The 26,878-nt window shown below is 39.8% G+C and overlaps 1 protein-coding gene across 4 annotated transcripts in view; it reads left to right on the top strand.

Moving 5' to 3' along the window:
* Window positions 1-26,657, top strand: part of LOC149845724 (methyltransferase) — a 134,533-nt gene extending 107,876 nt beyond the window's left edge. For 3 of the 4 annotated variants that reach the window (XM_089995942.1, XM_089995944.1, XM_089995943.1), the window contains 2 exons: window positions 25,828-25,966; window positions 26,150-26,657. In XM_089995942.1, coding sequence (XP_089852068.1) covers window positions 25,828-25,966; window positions 26,150-26,366 — 356 coding nt within the window. In that variant the 3' untranslated portion in view covers window positions 26,367-26,657. Of the gene's footprint in view, window positions 1-25,827; window positions 26,054-26,149 lie in introns of all 4 variants that reach the window. The other variant, XR_016430216.1, reaches the window with a different exon arrangement.
* The last annotated feature ends 221 nt before the right edge of the window (window positions 26,658-26,878 follow it).

The raw sequence follows: 26,878 nt of genomic DNA, 5'->3' as shown, positions 1-26,878 counted from the left end.
ACACTACCCCCAGGCAAAGTGGCTGAAAACTCCTTAAAACCGTGGGTGAGAGGCAAACCACCGTATCAGGTTCAGGGGTATAAACGCACACGGAGTTTTAGTATCCTCACAGTTTCCCCAAAACCGTCATTCAGGATTCTCACATTGTTGAAGAGATATGCAGGAAAAAATTAATTACATTGTTTATCTCTTTTATCTTTTTAACAAAAGTCAAGTTCTTTACACAAGAATCGTTTTGCAAATCAACATGCAAAACCCAACATGGGACCTGGCCCACTACAATTTAACTGTGTAATTAAATTAGAAAGCCAATAATTTCAGAATGAATTTTGCAATGCATAAATACAAATCTTTGAGCAACACATGCTCCTGGCCTACAATGGTTCACATCTGACCACCAATGCATTTTATGCAAAATCCGTAATGAACAATGTACATATAAACAATTTGCATATACATATGTACAACTGCTTGCAAGATGCATTTTTCATGATCCATCTTATGCATAATATCCAAACATGCACATTTATGCCAATATGATATTCAATTGTATGAACACATATAATCAATCAAAATATGTAGTAGGATGCATAATCCTGCAGCCAACACGAACGTGAGCCTGAACACTACGAAGCTCTTCAGGTTGCACAACACATGAGAACAATTTTTTTTTGGGTCCACGTGTAAACCTGATCACATCACTTTTTATAGAATCTGGTATACGCATATGACCCTGAGCATAGCAAAACATGAAATCTGGTTCATGCGCAAAAACTGTGTACTTTGAGATTTGGTTCATGTGCAAAAATTGTGTACATTAAAATCTGGTTCATGTCTTTATTCAATCACATGATAAAAGAAAACACCCATCGGCCATCGCAAACTTGGAAGATCTGGACCAGATCTGTCACGTTTAAGAAACTGACAGATCTGTCCAGACTCCAGATCTACCAACTCATGGGAATCGGCAGACCTGACCCGAACATGTGATTGTTGTTCGGTAGATCTAGTCCGAAACAACACAATGCTCACTGTCGGCAGATCTGAAAACAACAAAAGAGAATACACATTTATTTACCAGCAGCCTCCATCTGACATATACATGGCTGCGTACTTGAACCATAACATTCATTGACAAAAACAGGCTAAGAGTGTGAAACTAAATAAATTTATTTTTGTCAACTAGAACAGCAGTACATGTATATACCGATTACCTAATCATGAGAAAAATATTAACCCATATGAGTGAGGTGCATGTTTTCAAATGCATCAGCCAATAAGATCAGCCCATACACAGGTTGATAAAACAGATTGTATATCGTGGATTCAAACCGATGACTGTCGGTTAGAAATCAGATTTGATATAATCTGATTTCAGCCAATAATATGACCAAAACAAATAAATATGTTCAATAACAGTCCACGGTAAGCTTATCAGCTCAGATTATCAGTTAAAAAAAATGAGTTTAATGATAGTTTATAGTTTATCAAATCTGATTCGTTTTGTCACAGCCCATAAATTCAACCTATAAACAGTCTTTATAATCATCATAAGCAAGACATATTTACATATGTCACACGATTCAAATCTGGTCAGCATAATAGCAAGACACAGATTCATTGACAGTCATGGAAAATACCTTGTAAAGTCTAATGACAGTCATCAAGGCATATATATATATATATATATATATATATATATATATATATATATATATATATATATATATATATATAAAACAGCAACCGTGTATATGCTAAAAACAAAAATTGCAGAGCTTGCTTTTGATGCATAAACACTAACTCAGAAACTACATAATTTACATGCATATTCTCATGAGCATGAACAAAAATATCGAAATCTATCTACATGCTTTTCTTTTCTTTTCTTTTTCTCATGTGAAAATAGAATCATAGGTACCGACAAAACTGAAAATATGTTTACATGTATTTCTAGATTTGTACGTCTTGGGAAATCGATTATCACCAAGAAATCGACCCTATATATATTGTATTCAATTTCAAATTTTCCTTTTTTTTCCTCTAATATGTATACATCAATCAGATTTACACTATTTCTTCCCTTAGGACTTAGAGAGAAATCCGTACCTTCGATCGGAGATGGAAAAATATCAGAATTTTTTTTTTCGGATGCTTGGAACGAAAGGTGATCTCTCTCTCTCTCTCTCTCTCTCTCTTCTTTTTTTTATTATATAACTAATGGGCTCCTCTAGAGGGTGAGGCCCCTCTAGAGTCCCTTTTTGTTAGGGGATAGAGTTCTACTAGTGTAGAACTTTATCTCTAACTACTACTTTTGTTTTTATCCATGTAATATTTATTATTTTTTTATCTTAACCTCATTTGGGATTTTCTAGAGGGTGATGCCCCTCTAGAATCTCCTAATTAGGTGGAGTTCTACAAATATGGAACTTCTCCCTTATCCAGAAAATTAAAAATTCGAAATTTATTAATTAATATATTTTATTAATCATTTATTATTTAATTATTGAATAACAAATTTTTAAAAATGTTTCAGAGGGTATACCTTCCCTTTGGGAGCCTTCTTAACATGGAATTTACTCAATTTAACCTTTTAAATTGAATTTAAAACTTTAAATTGGTTGGACTTAGATTTCGGATCTAGATCCAAATTCATATCCAAAATCCATATGGATCTCAACCTTGACTAGATCCTAATTAATATGGATGTTGGACTGGATCCAGATTCATATCAACTTGGATCAAACAAATCGGATCTGATCCAATCCAATCTAAAATTGGTCACATCGAGGCGGGTCATTTTTGAAAAAATGCAATTTTTGGGCCAACCGTAACCTGAATTCAAGAAAACAAAATATCAATGTTTTCAGAATTACGAGATGCATCTAATGATATACTACTTGTTTTTGGCCTTCGAATTTCGCTTGAATTTAACCTGAATTTTGTTCGATTTTCGCTTGATTTTAAAGGTAAAAAACAAAAGGTTTTACAAATCTTATTTGCCTCGTTTAGATTTTGTCAGTGGATCCTGGGCCACGCCCAAATTTAGCTGACGCCACCTAAAATCGAAGATTTTGATCGACTTACAAAATACTTAGCCAAATTTTCAGAAATCTCAAAATCTACGATGAAGGGAAAACACACGATATTACACACCATGACTGACAGAAGGAGACACATGATTGCTTGGCCAAGGCAGTGCAGGACATGAAGAAGTGGGCTGACGAGCATTGGCAGCTGCTGAAATTTCAGGTGGGTGAACAAGTCTTGCTTAGACTCACCCCTCAACCTTGGAAGAAGGTTAATCAAAAGACTACACACAAGGGGCTCATTCTGAGGTATGATGGACACTTCACCATCACTAAAAGGGCCATCATACCTCAGAATGAGCCCCTTGGCCTACCAGCTAGACTTGCCAAATCGACTCAAACTACACCCTGTATTCCACGTGAGTTTCCTGAAGAGATACCACAAGGATACACCCCGTATTCCATGTGAGTTTCTTGAAGAGATACCACGAGGATATTGGGGACCCCTCATAAGTTGTTCAAAAGAGGGTGCCACCTACAATACAAACCCATTTTGATAAGGTGGTTGAGGCCATCCTCGATCGAGGAGGGGCATTACACGAGGAATTGATAGGTCTACTTCTTGGTAAAGTGGAAGGGAGCGAGTCTGAAGGAGGCTACTTGGGAAAAGGACTTGACATTATGGCAGTTCGTGGATCTCATCCAGAGATACCTCGAGAATCTGACGAGGACGTCGGGCTCTCCTGGTGGGAGAGAATTGTCCCCCCAGAGCTAATTGGACTCGAATCGGGTGTGCCCTGGGTCCAGCAACTAGGCTCACCTAACACGCAACAGGAGGTTGCGGTCCAGACGACAACAACATGGCACAGGAGGCGTGCACACTACGACATGTGGCGCGTCGTGGTGCCCCACTCGTCCGCACCATGCACAAAGCATAGGAGCACCCCGCGCGCCCACGTGGCATGCCATACACGGGATGCACACCTCAATGCATGCAAGCACGCATGTGTGGCGAGCATCACACACCGCGGCAGGTGCGTGCACGCGTGGCACGCCACAGGCAGACGTGCACCGCAACGAGTGCACGTGTTGCGGGCCTTACGTGTGTGTGTGGCGCAATTTTGTGAGGAACTACTGGACAATTCACACGACTTGGGGAGGGCAAGTCATGAGAGTCTTTTCTGTAACAGGAGAGGTCTTTCCAGAGATATATTAGGCTCTGGAAAGACTCTTGATGTATTATTCACAGTGAGAATATAAAAAGAGAAAAAGGCTTGACCCCAAATCCAGTGTGTGTGAGTGTGCTTGAGAGAGAGGTTAACTAGTGTGGGAAACTCTAGACTGCATAGGGTGAACCCGAAGCGTAGAAGAAAAATCACCCTGTGACGGTAAGCATAGTGGCGAGCATGCATGTGCCCACCTTGTGCACTTTATATGTATGGGTGTGCATGTGTTTGTGTATATAAAGGCTAAAAAAAGCCTCTTCTTATTGGTTATTTTGTCCAAAGACAATTCTGCTTTCAACTATGACCCATATATCATTCTCTTGTTCATTAGGTCGACTGTCCCAGCATATTGGGCACATGGACCTGTAAGCTATGTCACATGGATGAGAATGCATAAACGGGACAATATGTGAATATGCTTGGTACTGAACAGCAGTTTTCGGAAATTAGGGCACGGGGACACAGCCGTATACTACATACATACAGCAAAGTGTGTTTGTATATACAGGGAGAGAGAGAGAGAGAGAGAGAGAGAGATGATTAGCTCCTAGCTTAAATGCTTCTGAAAAAACATAGTTGCACGTGTTTTAAGCTTAAACCTAACCTATAGATGCAATCATCATTGCTTATTGACTAAAAACCATGCTTTTGCATGAGACTATGAGCCGCCGATCTTCAATTGCTCTAATACGCATATAAACACAAAAAATGTCTAATCTAATGCATGCATTCTACTAAGCTATAGAGAATACATCAATGAGTTTGGATTATGCACACCCAAAACTTTATCTTATGAAGCCATTAAGGATGGTTTAGGAGTTACTCTCTCTCCCTCTCTATCTTTATATATATATATATATATATATATATATATATATATAACAATGATTCTAAATAATTAAAATTAAAATCATGAAATAATAAAGCTGTCTAAATTGAAATGCAATGTAGTTGATGACAAATTTTAAAAGAAAAAAGGACTCAAGTGAATGCAAAATAAGTTAAGACAGTGTCGACTATGACAGACACTGGTTTGTATTAAAATGTAACATGTAAATACATATAATATATATATTATTTTAATAATATATATTATATATTTTTTATTTATTTTTTATTTTATTTCTTTTCTTTTTTCTTTATTTTGTTTTCTAGTTCACTTTGAACTAGATGGTCAAGATCTCGTTAGATCTTGACCACACTTATAGTCGTTGGACCTAGTCCAACGGCTATAAATAGAGCCGTTGGACTTGGTTCAACGACTCTTAGGAAGAGTTTTTCCCTCCACACTCTCCCTTTTGCATATATAGGGGTGAACCCCTCCTTTGTAATGCAATGCTTCTTAAGCATTTTGTGTATGAATAAAATATTATTTATTTCAAGTGTTCTTCCATTTATATCCTTTCAAGGGTCATGCTTGTAGTGTCTCCAATAGACACATCTTTGTGAGTTGTTCGTGCATTTGTGGAGACCACCATTTCATTACATGGTATCAAAGTCGTGGAGACCTTAGATCTTGAAGTGCTTTTGCCTCAATTTTTGTGCCTCATTTGCAAAAGGTGTTTTATCACCTTGTTCTTGGCTCAAGAAGATTCGTTTAAAGAAAGAAGAACTTGCGCTACAAAAATTGGTATTTTATCCTCTCTCTTATTCTCTTATTTATTCTTTTCTCTCTCTCTCTCTCTCTCTTCTCCCATTTATTCCTTTCTTACCTTTGTAAAAGATGGATGACAATGATAAGATCACCATCATACCCATGAAGTTAAATGATACTAATTATGTAATGTGTGCTTTGATTATGAAGCACCACATTTGGGAAAAAGGATTATGGGGTATAGTGGATGGTTTCGATTCAGAACCTAAACTATCTCTTACCAAAAAAGAGGGTGATAAAGAGGTTCCTCTAACGGAAGAGGAGAATAGCAAGGTGTTAGCAACTTATGAAAAGAAATGGAAAGAGTGAAGGATAGGGCATGTAAAAATTATGTCATGGCTAATTAATAGCATAGACATTAAGAAATGCTCTAGTCTTGCTAAGTTTGAGCATGGTGATAAGGCTGGGAAATACCTTAAAAACATGTATTCCCTTAAAGATAATACACATGTATGCAATTTACATGACAAAGTTCGGATAATGACTAAAAAAGACAAAACTATTCGAGAATATTACAATGAGTTGTCCGAACTTTGGGAAGAGTTGGCTCTTCTTGAGCCCAAATGGCATTGTTCTAAAGATATCGAGCTTCGCCAAAAGCAACTCGATATGGAACATTTTTATCAATTTGTGAATGGTTTAAGGCCGGAGTTTGAATCCACCAAATCGGCCCTTTTACATCGTAGAAAAATTCCTTCTATTGTTGATACTATCGAAGAGCTCATTATGGAGGATAATAGACTTAGAAAAAGTACTCTAAAAGTTTATGATGGCTCACTTCTAGCTGTGTCTAGATTGGGAAATCATACTCACACTTACAAGCTGCCTCATTTTGGAAGACAAATTGGTGACTTTGACAAAAGAAAAGTAATTTGTCATCATTTTCATGAACCGGGGCACTATAGGCCTCAATGTCCAAAGTTAAAAAGAAGAGAAGAAAAAAAAGTTGCATCTGTTGAATCTGAGTCAAAAGATCAAGATACAATTGTATTTATGGCTCAATTGATGGAAATTCAACTTTTTCTCAAAGAGGTATCATTCTCAACTGAAGCCTCAACTAGAATGGTTGTTGCATCTTTTTTCGGTCCAGGTAACTTTCCTTGGCTTTTAGATTTTGGTGCTTCTTTTCATATGACCTCGAATGTCAATAGCCTATCCGAATGTATCAAAAATAACTCAAGTGTGTCAAAGGTTTTTACAGTCGATGGCACATCTCTTGAAATAAAAGGAGTAGGATGTTTTGAAAATTTTCAAAAATCTAAAAAAAAAAAATTATTTCTGAAGTTAGATATATCCCTAAACTAAATTTCAATCTCTTATTTGTTTCGCAAATATCTGACTATTGATGTAATATTTCCTTCTCTTTTCATGGTTGTTGGGTATAGGATCGTCAGTTAGGGAAGTTGATTGGGGAAGGCCATAGAGAAGGAGGACTCTATTACATGGACTTTTTGGAATTGCCCAAAAATGCATTTTGTTATAATATTCAGAAATTAGAATTGGATTTATGGCACAAAAGACTTGGCCATCCTCACATGTCTAAAATTCAATATTTTTCAAGTTTGAGAAAATTTTGTAATTCTGAAAGTTTTTCTTGTAAAAACTACATTATTGGCAAAATGAAAAGATTACTATTTCTTAGTAGAACTTTTGTTTCTTCAAGACTACTTGAGTTAATACATTCGGATGTTTAGGGACTCGCACCAGTTATTTCCAAAGGTGGTTATGCATATTATGTTATTTTTGTTGATGACTTTTCTAGACATACTTAAATTTATTTTCTTAAACATAAATTTGAAGTTTTTGCTAATTTTCAAATATTTCATAAAATGGTTAAAAATAAATTTCAAAATGATATTTATATTTTTCACGTTGATTCAGGGGGAGAGTTTATGTCCAAAGAATTCAATGACTATCTCAATTTACATGGCATTACACACCAAAGATCATGTCTACACACTCCACAACAGAATGGCCTAGCCGAACGTAAACATCGACACATTATGGAAACTATTAGGACCTTGCTAATTGCAAATCAAATTCCAAAAAGTTTTTGTGTTGAGGTTGTCCTAACTGCCACCTACCTCATCAGTAGGATGCCATCTTCTTCATTAAAGAATATAACTCCAATAGAAAAACTTGTCAATTTAGCTCCAGATTATTCTAGATTAAGAGTCTTTGGACACAAATATTTTGTTTTCACTAACAAAAATGACAAACTCTTTCCTTATGCAATCTCATGTGCCTTTTTAGGATATGCTAATAATAAAAAAGGCTACAGGTGTTTCGACTTTTAAAATGAAAAATTATGTGTCAAGAAATGTATCCTTTTTGGAAAAAAAAAGCTTATTTGAATTCGAAAAATCCAAGGATGTCACTGAATATTCTTTTTTAATTTATCCAACTTCAAAATCCAATGAATGTGATTTTGAATGTGACTTTGACAATGATCAAAGTCCTATTGCTGTTGAAAATAATGATGATAATGGAGAGCAAATCCATAGGAATGTCTACAATATTCAAGACATAGAGAGCAAAATCTTCCATGTGCATTAGAAAAATACTCTGAAGTTTCACCCAGAAGGACGTCTAGAATTTCTAGACCTTCTGAAAAATTTGTGTCTTACGAATCTTTTTCACTCGCGTATAGGGCAGCCATTGCATTAATGCAATCATATGTTGAACCATCATTCTATTTTCAAGTCAAAAATCATATAGAATGGATAGAAACCATGAAAACAAAATTGGATGCATTAGAAAAGGCCAACACTTAGACTATTCAAGATATTCTGTAACGACCCCAACTCATCCCCTTTGAAAATGCAGATTTTTTTTTTTTTTCTAAAACAGTGCGGAAAACTTCCCAGAGACCCGGGGTCCTCACAGTTCCAATTCCAACTGGATAGCCACAAACCACAAAAGAACTTGCAATTAACATCCATAACTAACCATTACCTTTATTCATGAATTAAAAACTAATCTAAAAAATAAAGTGTCTGACTCAAGTAACTACTGATGACAATAAGCAAATAACAAGAACACTAGACTGAAAAACCAAAATAAAGAGCCACTCTGTCCACAAAGAAGACTGTCAAAACTCGTTGTGACTCTCGCGCCCTCGCAGTAGCTGTCGACTTCACTGATCACCTGTTCCTACGAAAAACCAACGAAGTAGGGTGTCAGAATCGAAATCCTGAGCACAGCTACTTCTTAATGAAACAAGTGAGATAAAGAGTCAAGATGAGATATCATGCAACAATTAAGGGAAATACATACAGGACAGTTTATAGCATTTGAGAATTTATTCATGCAACAATCATAAATGCTAAGCATGGAAGGACAGTAAAGCAGTAGCATCTACTAAAATTTCAGCATGCAACAAGAATTAAACATTCAACACTTACCCTCATGTATTGAGTAAGGAAACCATTAAAGTATGCATGATCTAATGCATAACAGGAAGAATGCATGTCTTTTATGCAATGCATGAATCATTTTATTATCTTCATTTAAGTCTTTTTGTTTTCTTATGCATGCCCTATTAAATGCATAACTTTAAGTTTCTCTTTTTAATTACCGTTGCCCGTGGATACACCAAACGGGTACAAACCCCGAGGTTAAGTTAGGTTCCCAGGGTAGCTTAACACACAATTTAAATATTATTGCTGGGTTTCCAACTTAGCCCTCGACCGAATCACCGTCGGAACATTAGACCTCCACATCTAATGTCGGGGACACAAGGGACACCCCACGCCTACAAGTGTCACTTCCTTGGTACCAAAAACAACAGCTGTGTCAAACACACCACTCCCGGGTAAAGTGGCGGACTCTCCCTAAAACCGTGGCCAGGAGAAGGAACCTCAATATCGGGTTCAGAGGACCAAAATTAAGCACACGGAGTTTTGTATCCTCACAGTCTCCCAAAGACCGGATTTCTAAGATCCCCATTCTCCAGATGGGTGATCCCAGAAGGTATATTACACTGTGCTTTGTTATTACTTTTTAATTAATTTCTTAAGTTTTGCAACATCATATGCAAAAAGAAAGATAAAAGCTCACATCTACCTCGCGAGAGCTATCACAGGACTCCGGCCTGTGGAAACATATAGAACAGTGCAATAAAGCTGAAATATTAATAAAGCATGATCTTTGCAATGCATTGAAATGAATGAGGGAAAACAATTCCACAACTCGGGTTTACCAAACCCTCGATGATTCATCATGATCACCGAAGCACTGATGCAAGAATCATAATCATATGTATGCAGTGGTATTAACATGCCTGCAAGGGATAGTCATATACGTACCAAATTAACCCATTGACAATAAACATGAAATATGACATTCCCATATGCAAATTACACAACCAATGTTATACCCCATTTTTCTGTGCATATGCATGGTATGCGCATGCATGCATCTTTATGCAATTATCACCACATATGGTTCTAATCATGAATTGTAATGAGATGAACAAAAGAGCATTCATGTGTTTATGTATATGCAACCACACCTGTTAAGTACATAAACAAGTAAGCACTCAAACAACTTTGTCATGGAGTAATGTGTAAACATGCTCCAACACACATATGCACCACATCAACGCCTAACATATGTGGAAATTAAAATTTCAGGTACATGACTTATTCCCAAGGTTTAACATGCAGTAAGAGATTTAAAAATCCTAATTTTACTAATCGCAACCAGCCCTGTTTTCATAATTTGACACACTTATGTCACTAGCATGGTACAATACCCACATGAGAAAAATTATGTATCTAACGGCGCAGCCCAGCCGACCCGGTCGGCTGGCTCTGACAGGGTATTCACAGGCCCATTTTGGGCTTGTGTATGCTGTCAGGAAGCCCCTCCTATACAGAAAAATTTTCTGTATAAAGTATAACAAAAGAAATTTCTCAAGGCCAAGACCCAGGCCAGCACCTACTGACGTGGTCGACTGGGCCTGCCCCAGCCAACCACACACCCAGCCAAGCACTTGGCTGGGCCTGTCGGTTCGGCCAGCAGCTGACAGTCAGTCGAGAGCCACTCGGCTGGCTGCCAGCCAGCCAATCCAACAGCCGATACTTCACTAAAAACAGATTTCAAAGTTTTAGTTGTTTTATTTATTTATTATATATATATTTTTTTGAAAGGACAATGCCCAGCCCAGCCGACCCTGTCGGCTGGGTCCACCAGCATGTACACAGGCCCAGTTTGGGCCTGTGTATGCTGTCAAAAAGAACAATCAGCATACCTGTTAAAAAAATGATTTTTGATAAAGCCTATATATATATATATATATATATATATTTTTATACAGCCATGCCCAGTCCAGCCGACCCTGCTGGCTGGGCTTAACAACATATACACAGGTCCAGTGTGGACCTGTGTATGCTGTCGACAACAACTGCATAAAAATTTATTTACGCAAAAACTGCCTGCTAAATACTATCATATGGTTTTTTTTTTTTTTTGAAAAAGGGGAAAACACCCAGCCCAGCCGACCCTGTCGGCTGGGTCCAAAAGCATACACACAGGTCCAGTTTGGACCTGTGTAGGCTGTCAAAGACGACAGCAAAACCCACCCCACAAAACTGGGTTTTTTTTTTATTACTGCATAAAACTTTGTTTATTTTTTTTTTTTTTTAGAACACACACCTGCCCCAGCCGACCCTGTCGGCTGGGTCCAACAGCATGTACACAGGTCCAGTTTGGACCTGTGTATGCTGTCAACAACAGCAGCACCACTTATTTTGCAAAAACTGAAATTTTCTTTTTTTTTTTAAAAAAATACCCAGCCCAGCCGACCCTGTCGGCTGGGTCCAAAACATGTACACAGGTCCAGATTGGACCTGTGCATGCTGTCAAAAACAGCAGCAAAACACCTATTTTGAGAAATCTGTCCCCTAGTATATCATATATATGTATCTATATATATATTTTTCTGAAACAGCAAAAATACAGCCTATACGAAACGGGATAACGGTGGAAATCGAGGTCCACTGTTCCTCTATGGATTTCCATCAAAAGAAGCATGGAAAATCCATTCTTTACCCTATTTCTCATTCGTTTCAAGAAGTACCCGTACCTTTTTGGAAAAACAAAGGAGAATAGAGGCTGTGGAGGGCGTGTGGTTGAGCTGGAGGGCGTGTGGTTGAGCTCTGCTGTTTCCAACCTCCTCTTCTACCTCCTTCACTCTTCCTTGCTTTCTCCTCTCTCTCTCTCTCTCTCTCTCTCTCTTCTTCTTCTTCTTTTTCCTGTTTTTTTTTTCTCCTGCCAAAAGAAAGAGAAAGGGCTGCCGCCCCCCCCCTTCCTTCTCCTATATAAAGCTGGAAACTCTTTAGTGAGTTTCCAGATTTGGGTCTCCCACATTAGGGAGTTTCCAAATTCTTAGACTCCTTCACTAACTAACATTTGGTTGACTATTTGACCTCCTAATCCTAAAAGGTATGGAATCCTCTATACCCTTTTTAATTAGGAAAGAGGGCTAACCCTAAACCCTCTTAACTCTATTCCCGAAATTAATAAAAATCATTAATTTAATAAATATATTTTATTGAATTTACTTATTAATAGGTATTCAAAAGTTCTCAAAATTGGTCATGTTGACCCTGGAGACTTTTTATATAATAATAACCCCAATTTAAAGCTCCCAGCTGAATTTAAAGTCATAAAAATGTTAAGCTTGGATTTTAGATCGGATCCGGATCCAAGATCCAAGATCCAAACCCATACTCATACAAGATTTGGATTAAGACTTATATCCATTCCAGATTTTTGTAGGACCTAACTAGGACCCAAATCCATAAAAATTTGGATCCTATACCTTAGATTCAATCCGATCCAATTTCGGATCCGTTCCAACAAACTGCTAAAATTTTAGAAAAACGTGAATTCTGGGTCAACCAGAACTCGGATTTGAAAAAGTAAAATACCATTGCACTCAGAATTTCGAGACGCATCCAATGATATATTACATGAATATCAAATTCCGAATTTCGCCCGAAAATAACCCGAATGTCGCTTGAATTTCGCTTGAATTTAAAGGTTGAAATTAAAACTCTTTGCCACACATCGATTGGCTTGTCTAGACCCTGTTGATGAGACTTAGGTCAAACCCAAACTCTAATACCTCGGTCTAAATTCGAGCCTTAAACGATTTTCTTACCAGACTTGGCCAAATTTCAAAGTTTTCATGAAGCGACTAAGGTCTGAACACACGAGATCTTACATCCCTACCCCCTTAAAAGAGTTTCGTCCTCGAAATTAGAACGTACCAAATAAAAGAGGATAGTGTTGACGCATATCCGCCTCAGGCTCCCAAGTGCATTCATCTAGCCCATGATGCTGCCAACGCACCTTTACAAATGGAATCGTCCTACTGCGTAGTACCCTTTCCTGGCGTTCCACAATCTTTATCGGCTTCTAGTCCGTTGTTAAGTCAGGTTGTACCTCGATCGCCTCATAGTGAATTACGTGTGAGGGGTCAGGCACGTACTTTCTCAACATCGAGACATGAAAAACATCGTGAATCTGCGAAAACTGAGGAAGGGCTACTCGATACGCAGTCTCTCCGACACGTCCAAGGACTTCGAAGGGTCCCACATACCTAGGACTCAACTTGCCTTTCTTCCCAAACCGGAAGATACTTTTCGTAGGCGAGATTCGAACAAACACGTGATCGCCTACCTCAAAACTGAGCTCCCTACGCCGCTGATCGGCATAACTCTTTTGCCTACTTTGAGCTGCAATCAACCTTTGTCGAATTAAACGTACCTGATCCGCATAGTGCTGGACGATTTCTGGAGACTCTACTGCTCTTATTCCAACCTCATCCCAACAAACCGGAGATCTACACGGTCGGCCATACAGTGCCTCATACGGGGCCATACCAATACTAGCATGAAAGCTATTGTTATAAGAAAACTCTGCAAGCTTCACATGTTTGTCCCAATCACCTGTACAATCCAAAGCGCACGCTCTTAGCATATCCTCGAGCGTTTGAATCGTCCGTTCCGACTGCCCGTCTGTCTGTGGATGGAAAGCAGTACTAAACTTCAAGGTAGTGCCAAGGGCCTTCTGAAGCTGGCGCCAAAATCGAGATGTGAACCTCGGATCCCGATCTGACACTATCGAACGAGGCACTCCGTGAAGCCTAACAATCTCCTCTACGTAGAGATCGGCCAAGCTCTCCAAGCTTTGACTAATCCTGATCGGAAGAAAATGAGCACTCTTTGTCAAACGATCCACAATCACCCATATGGCATCTCGTTGTCGTCGGGTCTTAGGCAGCCCTACAATGAAATCCATCGAGATATCATCCCACTTCCACTCTGGAATCTCAAGAGGCTGCAAAAGTCCACCCGGTCTCTGGTGTTCAATCTTCACTTGCTGGCAAGTAAGACACCGAGATACGAACTCCACGATGTCCCGTTTTATCCCATTCCACCAATAAGTCCTCTGAAGATCTTTGAACATCTTGGTGGAACCAGGGTGAACGGAATACTTCGACCTGTGAGCTTCACTCATCAACTCTTCCCGTAACGCTTTTGGAACCCACCATCGGTCCCCGAACATAATGGTTCTGCCCTCCTCCCGGCGAAACTGCGCTTCTGGTTTCTGAGCACTATCGCACAACTTTTCAAAGTCCGGATCTTCTAATTGGAGTTCCTCAATTCGATCTATGATCTCTGGTCGTGCCTGCATCCCGGCACAAAGGATGCGTTCAGAGTCATCAGAAAAAGGTTGCCATCGCACGAACTCCTCGACCAGATTCCAACTGCGTCCAATCAAGCTAGTCGTTGTGACTGACGCCTTTCTACTAAGCGCATCCGCCACCACATTCGCCTTACCCGGATGGTAAGCGATGGAGAAGTCGTAATCCTTTAGGAATTCCAACCACCTACGTTGCCTCAAATTCAAGTCCCTCTGGGTGAAGATATATTTGAGGCTCTTGTGGTCAGACATGACCTCAAACGTTTCCCCATAAAGGTAGTGGCGCCAAATCTTCAGCGCGTACACTACTGCCGCTAACTCCAAGTCATGCGTGGGATAATTCTTCTCATGCACCTTTAGCTGTCGGGAAGCGTATGCTATGACCTTTCCATGCTGCATAAGAACGCAACCCAGTCCAGTCCCCGACGCATCACTGTATACCACAAAACCACCTGTCCCGGAAGGCAATGTCAAAACCGGCGCTGTGGTCAACCTCTTCTTTAACTCTTGGAAACTGTCTTCGCAGCGAGAGGACCACTCGAACTTCACTCCTTTCTGCAACAACCAAGTCATCGGAGCAGCTATACGCGAGAAATCTTGAATGAATCGACGATAATAACCCGCCAATCCCAAGAAACTCCTAATGTCTGTCACCGTCTTCGGTTGTTCCCATGACAAAACGGCTTCCACCTTGGCTGGATCAACCTCTACACCTCTCTCGGATATCACGTGACCAAGAAACATCACCCTATCGATCCAAAACTCACACTTTGAGAATTTAGCATAAAACTGATATTCTCTCAGTGTCTACAGCACGAGTCGCAAATGCTCTCGGTGATCTTCCACACTCTCCGAATATATCAGAATGTCATCTATGAACACGATGACAAAAGAATCCAGCCACAACCTGAAAACCCAGTTCATCAGATCCATAAATGTCGCAGGGGCATTTGTAAGTCCAAATGACATCACTAGAAATTCATAATGCCCATATCTGGACCTGAACGCTGTCTTAGGAATATCTTCGGTTTTAATCCTCAGCTGATGATATCCTGAACGAAGATCGATTTTCGAGAACACCTTGGCCCTTCTCAACTGATCAAACAAATCATCGATCCTAGGCAAAGGGTATTTGTTCTTCACCGTTACTTGATTCAACATGCGGTAGTCAATACAAAGTCGCATTGAACCATCCTTCTTCTTAACAAAGAGGACCGGGGCACCCCAAGGGGATACACTCGGTCTAATAAAGCCTTTGTCAAGAAGCTCCTGCAACTGCTTTTTCAGTTCCCCTAACTCAGCAGGTGTCATGCGATACGGAGCGCGAGAAACTGGTGCTGTACCAGGCACTAGCTCGATCGAGAACTCAATTTCTCGATGCGGAGGCAAACCCGGCAAATCCTCGGGAAAAACATCCGGGAATTCGCGGACAACGTCTAACTGCTCCAAGGACGGCGCCTGACTGTCTTGAGTAGAAACACTGGCCAAGAATACCATGCAACCCTTCTTGTGGTACTTGGAGACCTTCAAAGCTGACACGATTTTTACCCCATCGGTTGGTCTCGTCGAATGGCACAACAATGCAGACAATTTGGGGTGCTCCAAGATTACCTTCCTGCCCCGACACTGGAGGGTCGCATTATGCTTGGACAACCAGTCCATGCCCAAGATGACATCATAGAATGTCATATCCAAAATGACCAAATCGGCCGACAACTCATGGCCTTCTATCACCACGCATACGGACGGAAAATACTTCCCACAGGAAGAGGATGCACCCATAGGTGACATCACATCAAGATCCCTTTCGAGGCTAGATGGAACCAAATCAAGCAACTTTGCAAACGAAGAGGAAATAAAGCTGTGTGTTGCACCCGAATCAAACATAACACGTGCAAAGTGTTCGGCAACTAAGAATATACCTTCGATCAGATCAGCCTGATCATCCTGGGAGGTTGCTGTCGCTGCGTAGACCCGTCCATTGGTCTTGCGCTGACCCTGCTGTTGTTGAGGCCTCTGCTGCTGTGGTTGTTGCGGCTGTCCACCCGGAACCACAGGCTTGTTCGGACAGAAGGGGGCAATGTGCCCTGGCTGCTGGCACTGGTAGCATACCCCCTTAAACGATGGGCAAAAACCTAATGGATGATTCTTGCCGCATCTGCGACATGCCGGTTGGGCCTTCCCCTGTTGTCTCTGCGGCTGATGTCGGCCCTGTTGCGCGCCCTGCTGTCGCCCGTCCAAGGTCCGCTGCTTCTTCCCGTTCTGCACTCCCCCTCCTGTTGGAGGATTCTTCCTGGTCCCGCCTGAAGAACCTCCTCCGCTGCCACCCTTCTTCTGAAAACCACCTTTGGATCGTTCCCAGTCCTCGGTCAGTACGGTGGCCGACTCGATCGCCTCGGCCAGGGTAGAAGGACGACCCCCGAGCACACGAGTCCGTAACCCGTCCTTCAGTCCACGTACGAATCTAGCCGCCCTTGCCTTCTCATTCTTGAAGAGGTTTGGGCTATACTTCTCAAGACTCCGGAACCTAGTAGTGTATTCCACGAGACTCATGGTCCCCTAAGTCAGATCGAGGAACTTTTGTTGCATCTGCTCCTCGGCGTAAGGGGGAAAGTAGGCGTCCAGACACTCCTCCCTGAACGTCTCCCAAGGAATCTCATCCCAATCAGCAAATTTCACCCTTCGCAGGGTGTCCCACCAGTTCTTGGCATCGCCCTTTAAGCGGTACGTGCCAAAGGGTGTCTTTCTCTCCTCCGCGACAAGTAAGACGTCAAACACCCTCTCAATCTCCTCGACCCAGCTCGCAGCAGCCTCTGGGTCTGCCTTTCCTGAAAAGGAAGGCGGGTCCAACTTCAGAAACCGCTCGAAAGAAACGCCACCTGCGTTGGGAATAATATTGACCGGAGGTTCACGAGTCGCTGCCTGTGCGACTGCCTGTGCAGCCTGTGCCGTTTGGGCAGCTTGTGCCGCCTGAAGGTTCTGAGTCGCTTGCAGCGCCTGCGCTGTCTGCGTCGCTTGAGCCGTCATAGTCTCTGTCAGGGTATGGATGGCCTCTATCATGAAATCTCTTTCCTCCTGCCAGTTCGTGGGGGCAGCAGTGGAAGACGAAGCGCCTCTGCGGGTATAGTGCGACATCTACAATGCACCACTTTTTTCAAATTAGACTATTATTGATACTACCCCCTTAGGGTTGATCACGAACAGTATTCGTTCCCGAATCACATCAGACTTTTAAAATTCACACCAAAGAACATGGAATTATAATTACCATAATCACACAGATCTTATATAAATTAAGTAAAAGTATTAAGCAACCATACCAGTGAAGAAGACTGCTCTGGAGGACGAGTCACAACTTGTTGACGCTTCAGGACAGGGCTCACATACCAATTATGAAAATTAAACACTCAAAGACGATAAAATTGCAAGTATTTGTGGTGGCTCTGATACCAAACCTATAACGACCCCAACTCATCCCCTTTGAAAATGCAGATTTTTTTTTTTCTAAAACAGTGCGGAAAACTTCCCAGAGACCCGGGGTCCTCACAGTTCCAATTCCAACTGGATAGCCACAAACCACAAAAGAACTTGCAATTAACATCCATAACTAACCATTACCTTTATTCATGAATTAAAAACTAATCTAAAAAATAAAGTGTCTGACTCAAGTAACTACTGATGACAATAAGCAAATAACAAGAACACTAGACTGAAAAACCAAAATAAAGAGCCACTCTGTCCACAAAGAAGACTGTCAAAACTCGTTGTGACTCTCGCGCCCTCGCAGTAGCTGTCGACTTCACTGATCACCTGTTCCTACGAAAAACCAACGAAGTAGGGTGTCAGAATCGAAATCCTGAGCACAGCTACTTCTTAATGAAACAAGTGAGATAAAGAGTCAAGATGAGATATCATGCAACAATTAAGGGAAATACATACAGGACAGTTTATAGCATTTGAGAATTTATTCATGCAACAATCATAAATGCTAAGCATGGAAGGACAGTAAAGCAGTAGCATCTACTAAAATTTCAGCATGCAACAAGAATTAAACATTCAACACTTACCCTCATGTATTGAGTAAGGAAACCATTAAAGTATGCATGATCTAATGCATAACAGGAAGAATGCATGTCTTTTATGCAATGCATGAATCATTTTATTATCTTCATTTAAGTCTTTTTGTTTTCTTATGCATGCCCTATTAAATGCATAACTTTAAGTTTCTCTTTTTAATTACCGTTGCCCGTGGATACACCAAACGGGTACAAACCCCGAGGTTAAGTTAGGTTCCCAGGGTAGCTTAACACACAATTTAAATATTATTGCTGGGTTTCCAACTTAGCCCTCGACCGAATCACCGTCGGAACATTAGACCTCCACATCTAATGTCGGGGACACAAGGGACACCCCACGCCTACAAGTGTCACTTCCTTGGTACCAAAAACAACAGCTGTGTCAAACACACCACTCCCGGGTAAAGTGGCGGACTCTCCCTAAAACCGTGGCCAGGAGAAGGAACCTCAATATCGGGTTCAGAGGACCAAAATTAAGCACACGGAGTTTTGTATCCTCACAGTCTCCCAAAGACCGGATTTCTAAGATCCCCATTCTCCAGATGGGTGATCCCAGAAGGTATATTACACTGTGCTTTGTTATTACTTTTTAATTAATTTCTTAAGTTTTGCAACATCATATGCAAAAAGAAAGATAAAAGCTCGCATCTACCTCGCGAGAGCTATCACAGGACTCCGGCCTGTGGAAACATATAGAACAGTGCAATAAAGCTGAAATATTAATAAAGCATGATCTTTGCAATGCATTGAAATGAATGAGGGAAAACAATTCCACAACTCGGGTTTACCAAACCCTCGATGATTTATCATGATCACCGAAGCACTGATGCAAGAATCATAATCATATGTATACAGTGGTATTAACATGCCTGCAAGGGATAGTCATATACGTACCAAATTAACCCATTGACAATAAACATGAAATATGACATTCCCATATGCAAATTACACAACCCATGTTATACCCCATTTTTCTGTGCATATGCATGGTATGCGCATGCATGCATCTTTATGCAATTATCACCACATATGGTTCTAATCATGAATTGTAATGAGATGAACAAAAGAGCATTCATGTGTTTATGTATATGCAACCACACCTGTTAAGTCCATAAATAAGTAAGCACTCAAACAACTTTGTCATGGAGTAATGTGTAAACATGCTCCAACACACATATGCACCACATCAACGCCTAACATATGTGGAAATTAAAATTTCAAGTACATGACTTATTCCCAAGGTTTAACATGCAGTAAGAGATTTAAAAATCCTAACTTTACTAATCGCAACCAGCCCTGTTTTCATAATTTGACACACTTATGTCACTAGCATGCTACAATACCCACATGAGAAAAATTATGTATCTAACAGCGCAGCCCAGCCGACCCGGTCGGCTGGGTCTGACAGGGTATTCACAGACCCATTTTGGGCCTGTGTATGCTGTCAGGAAGCCCCTCCTATACAGAAAAAATTTCTGTATAAAGTATAACAAAAGAAATTTCTCAAGGCTAAGACCCAGGCCAGCACCTACTGACGTGGTCGACTGGGCCTGCCCCAGCCCTGCCACAGCCAACCACACACCCAGCCAAGCACTTGGCTGGGCCTGTCGGTTCGACCAGCAGCTGACAGTCAGCCGAGAGCCACTCGGTTGGCTGCCAGCCAGCCAATCCAACAGCCGATACTTCACTAAAAACAGATTTCAAAGTTTTAGTTGTTTTATTTATTTATTATATATATTTTTTTGAAAGGACAATGCCCAGCCCAGCCGACCCTGTCGGCTGGGTCCACCAGCATGTACACAGGCCCAGTTTGGGCCTGTGTATGCTGTCAAAAAGAACAATCAGCATACCTGTTAAAAAAAATGATTTTTGATAAAGCCTATATATATATTTTTATACAGCCATGCCCAGTCCAGCTGACCCTGCTGGCTGGGCTTAACAACATATACACAGGTCCAGTGTGGACCTGTGTATGATGTCAACAACAACAACATAAAAATTTATTTACGCAAAAACTGCCTGCTAAATACTATCATATGGTTTTTTTTTTTTTTTGAAAAAGGGGAAAACACCCAGCCCAGCCGACCCTGTCGGCTGGGTCCAAAAGCATACACACAGGTCCAGTTTGGACCTGTGTAGGCTGTCAAAGACGACAGCAAAACCCACCCCACAAAACTGGTTTTTTTTTTTTTTATTACTGCATAAAACTTTGTTTTTTTTTTTTTTTGAGAACACACACCTCTGTCGGCTGGGTCCAACAGCATGTACACAGGTCCAATTTGGACCTGTGTATGCTGTCAACAGCCGCCGCACCACTTATTTTGCAAAAACTGAAATTTTCTTTTTTTTTTTAAAAAAAATACCCAGCCCAGCCAACCCTGTCGGCTGGGTCCAAAACATGTACACAGGTCCAGATTGGACCTGTGCGTGCTGTCAAAAACAGCAGCAAAACACCTATTTTGAGAAATCTGCCCCCTAGTATATCATATATATGTATCTATATATATATTTTTCTGAAACAGCAAAAATACAGCCTATACGAAACGGGATAACGGTGGAAATCGAGGTCCACTGTTCCTCTATGGATTTCCATCAAAAGAAGCATGGAAAATCCAATCTTTACCCTATTTCTCATTCGTTTCAAGAAGAGTACCCGTACCTTTTTGGAAAAACAAAGGAGAATAGAGGCTGTGGAGGGCGTGTGGCTGAGCTCCGCTGTTTCCAACCTCCTCTTCTACCTCCTTCACTCTTCCTTGCTTTCTCCTCTCTCTCTCTCTCTCTCTCTTCTTCTTCTTCTTCTTTTTTTTCCTGTTTTTTTTTCTCCAGCCAAAAGAAAGAGAAAGGGCTGCCGCCCCCCCCCCCTTCCTTCTCCTATATAAAGCTGGAAACTCTTTAGTGAGTTTCCAGATTTGGGTCTCCCACATTAGGGAGTTTCCAAATTCTTAGACTCCTTCACTAACTAACATTTGGTTGACTATTTGACCTCCTAATCCTAAAAGGTATGGAATCCTCTATACCCTTTTTAATTAGGAAAGAGGGCTAACCCTAAACCCTCTTAACTCTATTCCCGAAATTAATAAAAATCATTAATTTAATAAATATATTTTATTGAATTTACTTATTAATTGGTATTCAAAAGTTCCCAAAATTGGTCATGTTGACCCTGGAGACTTTTTATATAATAATAACCCCAATTTAAAGCTCCCAACTGAATTTAAAGTCATAAAAATGTTAAGCTTGGATTTTGGATCGGATCCGGATCCAAGATCCAAGATCCAAACCCATACTCATACAAGATTTGGATTAAGACTTATATCCATTCCAGATTTTTGTAGGACCTAACTAGGACCCAAATCCATAAAAATTTGGATCCTATACCTTGGATTCAATCCGATCCAATTTCGGATCCGTTCCAACAAACTGCTAAAATTTTAGAAAAACGTGAATTCTGGGCCAACCGAAACTCGGATTTGAAAAAGTAAAATACCATTGCACTCAGAATTTCGAGACGCATACAATGATATATTACATGAATATCAAATTCCGAATTTCGCCTGAAAATAACCCGAATGTCGCTTGAATTTCGCTTGAATTTAAAGGTTGAAATTAAAACTCTTTTCCACACATCGATTGGCTTGTCTAGACCCTGTTGATGAGACTTGGGTCAAACCCAAACTCTAAGACCTCGGTCTAAATTCGAGCCTCTAACGATTTTCTTACCAGACTTAGCCAAATTTCAAAGTTTTCATGAAGCGACTAAGGTCTGAACACACTAGATCTTACATATTCCTCCAAGTAAGAAACCTATAGGCTGTAGGTGGGTATACAAAGTCAAAACCAAATGTGATGGAACCCTGGAAAGGTATATGGCCTGTCTAGTGGCAAAAGGATATGCCCAAGAGTATGGCATCAATTATGAAGAAACATTCGCTCATGTGGCCCGTATGACCACTGTCAGAACTTTAATAGCCTTAGCCTCCATTAGAAAATGGTCAATCTTTCAATTGGATGTCAAAAATGTTTTTTTGAATGAGAATCTCATTGAAGAAGTATACATGGAAGCCCCGCCTGGTATTAGTATCCCTATGGGTAAAACTCTTCGTCTAGGAAAAGCTCTTTATGGTCTTAAACAGGCTCCAAAAGCCTAGTATGACAGATTTAGTCATGTTATGCTTGATATTGGTTTTCAACCTTGTTTAACCGACACTGCTTTGTTTATTAAGAAATCTGATATAGGCATCATATTTCTCCTTCTCTATGTGAATGATATGATCATCATCGAAGACGACAAACAAGGAGTTGCAAATATCAAAACTCTTCTTAAAACTCACTTTAAAATGACCGACTTAGGTATATTAAGATATTTTTTGGCATTGAGGTTGCTTATTCTCCTCGTGGGTATTTGATATCTCAATCTAAATTTGTTTTTGATATTGTTTTCAAGTCTGAAATTACAGATGATAAGAAAGTGGATACTCCAGAAGTTGTCAACGTTAAAATAAAAATTGATGATGGAGAATTTCTTGATGTTCCTACTCCTTACATACAGCTTATTGAATCTCTTTCTTATCTTTTCATTAGTAGGTCAGATATAGCACATGTTCACATTGCTAGTCAGTTTCAGCATGCTCCCACCTTTGTGCATATGGGAGCAATTTTGCATATTATTAGATACTTAAAGTCCTCTTTCACGAGGACTCTTCTTGTTTGCTTCATCGTCTTTAAATTTAATTGCATATATTGATGCTGACTGGAGAGGTAATCCCAATAATAGACACTCAACCACTGGTTTCTATGTGTTCTTAGGTGAATCTTTGATTTCGTTGAGGTGCAAGAAGCAGCAGAAGGTTTCTTTTTCCTCCATTGAAGCTGAATACAGAGACATGACAACCACCACTATGAAAGTTGTTTGGCGCAGACGATTGCTAACAGATATCAAAGCTGAAGCGACGCCAGCTTCAAAAATGTGTTATGACAATAAAAGTGTCATCTACATTGCAAGCAACCGGATGTTTCATCAGCGCACCAAACACATTGAGATGGATTGTCACTATGTCAGAGAAGAATACTTACATGGAACCATTGATCTGTCATATGTTACATCAGAGTATCAATTAACAGACTTCTTCATCAAGCCTTTCGTTGCTCCCAGATTTCACTTTCTTTTAGACAAACTTTTGCTTATTGTACCGTAAGTTTGAGGGGGGTGTTAAAATGTAACATGTAAATACATATATAATATATATTATTTTAATAATATATATATATATATATATATTATTTTTTTATTATTTTCTTTCTTTTCCTTTTTCTTTCTTTTATTTTCTAGTTCACTTAGATCTTGACCACACTTATAGTCATTGAACCTAGTCCAACGGCTATAAATAGAGCCGTTGGACTAGGTTCAACGACTCTTAGGAAGAGTTCTTCCCTCCACACTCTCCCTTTTGTATATATAGGGGTGAACCCCTCCTTTGTAATGCAATGCTTCTTAAGCATTTTGTGTATAAATAAAATATTGTTTATTTCAAGTGTTCTTCTATTTATACCCTTTCAAGGGTCATGCTTGTAGTGTCTCCAATAGACACATCTTTGTGAGTTGTTCGTGCATTTGTGGAAGACCACCATTCCATTACAGTTTGATTGTCCATGAAGTGTCCTAGCGTGTTTGAGTGTCATGTCATGTTGATGCAGGACATGCATGCTAAATGCTTTGTACGCAATGCGTGAAATCTCATGCATCTGGTACTTGAGTGGATGGGAAATGTCAGGATTAGGGGTGATGTCTCTTGAGCTCATGGACATGAACTACTACTAGGTACTAGGTACGCTACTTTGCATAAATGAGAAAATGTAGTCTTTGGTCAATGGTAATGTTTTTGTGATCAAAGAGGTGATTTGAAGGGATTTGGCACTACTTAGTCTCTCCCTCTTGTGTCGCTAATATTGAAGCTCCAGACCCTCCTATCATGTTTGTCTCTTGTAGTCTGGTCATTCGATTTTCTCCCTTATCCCTAGGACAGAGACCTTAGGTAAGATTTCCATTCTCTCCTTTTATATTGGGAGTCAGTCATTCACTTCTACCACAAAAAAATATATATATAAAAATCAAGTGAACACGTCAAATACAACTAGCTGTATGGAAAACAAGGGCTTTGAATCCAAGTGGTTATTCATCAAAAGTGGAAGCCAGTTCAAGAGTTGGGGTGCTTGCATCTTTGTCCGAAAGGCGTGTAAGCAATCATGTTGATGATTTATTCATTCTGATAAAATGAATTGATAATCACACTGCATTTGCCATCTCTAAGTGTGTACATCAACATAAACTTCACTTAGTAATAGTTTTGTTTTATTTAAATTTAATAAGTCTTGGGCCCACTGTTTGACGATCGCCAATAAGGAAAAATAACCTTGTAGCATAAGTATTGGCACTTAAAAATTATGCTTTCATCATGATAAGTAAAAATAGCAATAAATTCTGCTTGTGACTTGTCTAAAATGTGATAGATTGCATTTATTATTGATGTTTGTAACTGAAGGATGTTTCACGAGCTTGATAGCGCGTAGATAAAGACACTTGATTATTCATATATTAATTGTATGTGTTATTTTTGTTAAAATTCCTTCTACCATATTGGAGTTGCCATCGTCTGTCAAAATGTTTTACTAGAAGAACGAGAACTTTATGATGCATGCATGAAAATGCCACTTTTAATTGTAATTTCAGATCAAGGAGATTTATTTATGGACGAGTTGGGAGTGCATGTGATAAGAAACTTATCTCCAATCAAATTTTCAATCCTTTTCATAAATAGCATTCTTTCATCCCACTTGCTAGTGCGCTTGTGCTTCAGTTTACTCATTTTTTTCTCATAACAGTTGTGCTCATTTTGTATCTAACATTGCGATTTTTCGTTGTATGGAAGCTATATCATGACATTATCTTCAAGCATCCCTGTTGGGATAGATGACCTCTCTTCAAGCGTCCCTGTTTTGATAGATGACCTCTCTTCAAGCGTCCCTGTTATGATAGATGACCTCTCTTCAAGCATCCCTGTTAGCTTTTACAATTGAATTCTGTACACGGGGAATCAGTTTGCTAATTTTTTTCCTATAACTTGATGCAGACAAAAGATATCTGTTAAACCTAGGAGTCACAAAAGAAGACTTCCATGCCATTACATGGTTTTCCAGCTGGGCTGTGGATGCAGATCATGGTTCTAGTCTCTCAGATGTGGTTGCTCGTGGTTTACACCTGCACAATATGTAATCAGTTGATCCACATTTTTGCTTCCAAAGCTGAGCTATTATTTGGATGCTAATGCCCTTTAAATTTTTGAATTTAAGCAAATGGTTGTAAGCATACTGATGAATCCACCAAACTACGTTTCTTGTCTCATTGCCTCATGCTGTCAGTACTTATGACAAGCTTCCTTTTGAATATGGCAGTGACGATGCTGATCTTGGGGGAAATGATGTTGAAGCATTTGTGAAGAACATGAATGATCTAGACAGGGCAGTTCTAGGTTTGATATGTAAAGAGATAATTGACATCGGGAGATGCATGTGGTTGCTGGATCGCGGACTAGAAGCGAAGCTTGTGAAATATGTTCCTTCCACCATATCACCTGAAAATCATTTGCTAATAGCAAAGAACAAAGATTAATTATACGAGTATTTCGAGACACTTGTTTAACCTTTTGACTTTCAAGCTGAATTGACATTCAGCTGCAAGTCAATGAAAGTATTGCACAGTTTTTGCGTGAAAGTGCAACTGTAAGAGATGTATTAGGCATTCTTTATAAATTTTGGCCAAACTGAAGCTTGGCAAGCTATTTCTTAATTTGCAATCTGATGGAGGACAAAAGAGCACCATCGTCTTGATGATATTTTGCTTAAAACACTTGCAGGCTGCTTGCCTTTCATTTATCCTACAGTTTTCTTGAAACGATTGGTATGTATGCATCTGCATATACACGTGTTTATAACCTGTTAGAAAGCTTTCCTAATGAATGCACATACACTTTCCTTCTTGTGAAGCTCATGGCTGGTGATTTGTTAACAAGTCATCTATTCTCTATAGGTGTTTTGTTTGGCTGAAAATTATGTGCATTTTGAACCTTGCATTGTGGCCAAATACTTTATATTTTTGCCTAAGTTTTAGGAAATGATTTTTGG

The sequence above is a fragment of the Nuphar pumila genome, chromosome 2 (genome assembly GCF_984573655.1).
Source record: "Nuphar pumila chromosome 2, dmNupPumi1.hap1.1, whole genome shotgun sequence".
NCBI lineage: Eukaryota > Viridiplantae > Streptophyta > Magnoliopsida > Nymphaeales > Nymphaeaceae > Nuphar > Nuphar pumila.
The sequence above is the reverse complement of the archived record's forward strand: the minus strand, read 5'-3'. Positions and strand labels throughout refer to the sequence as shown.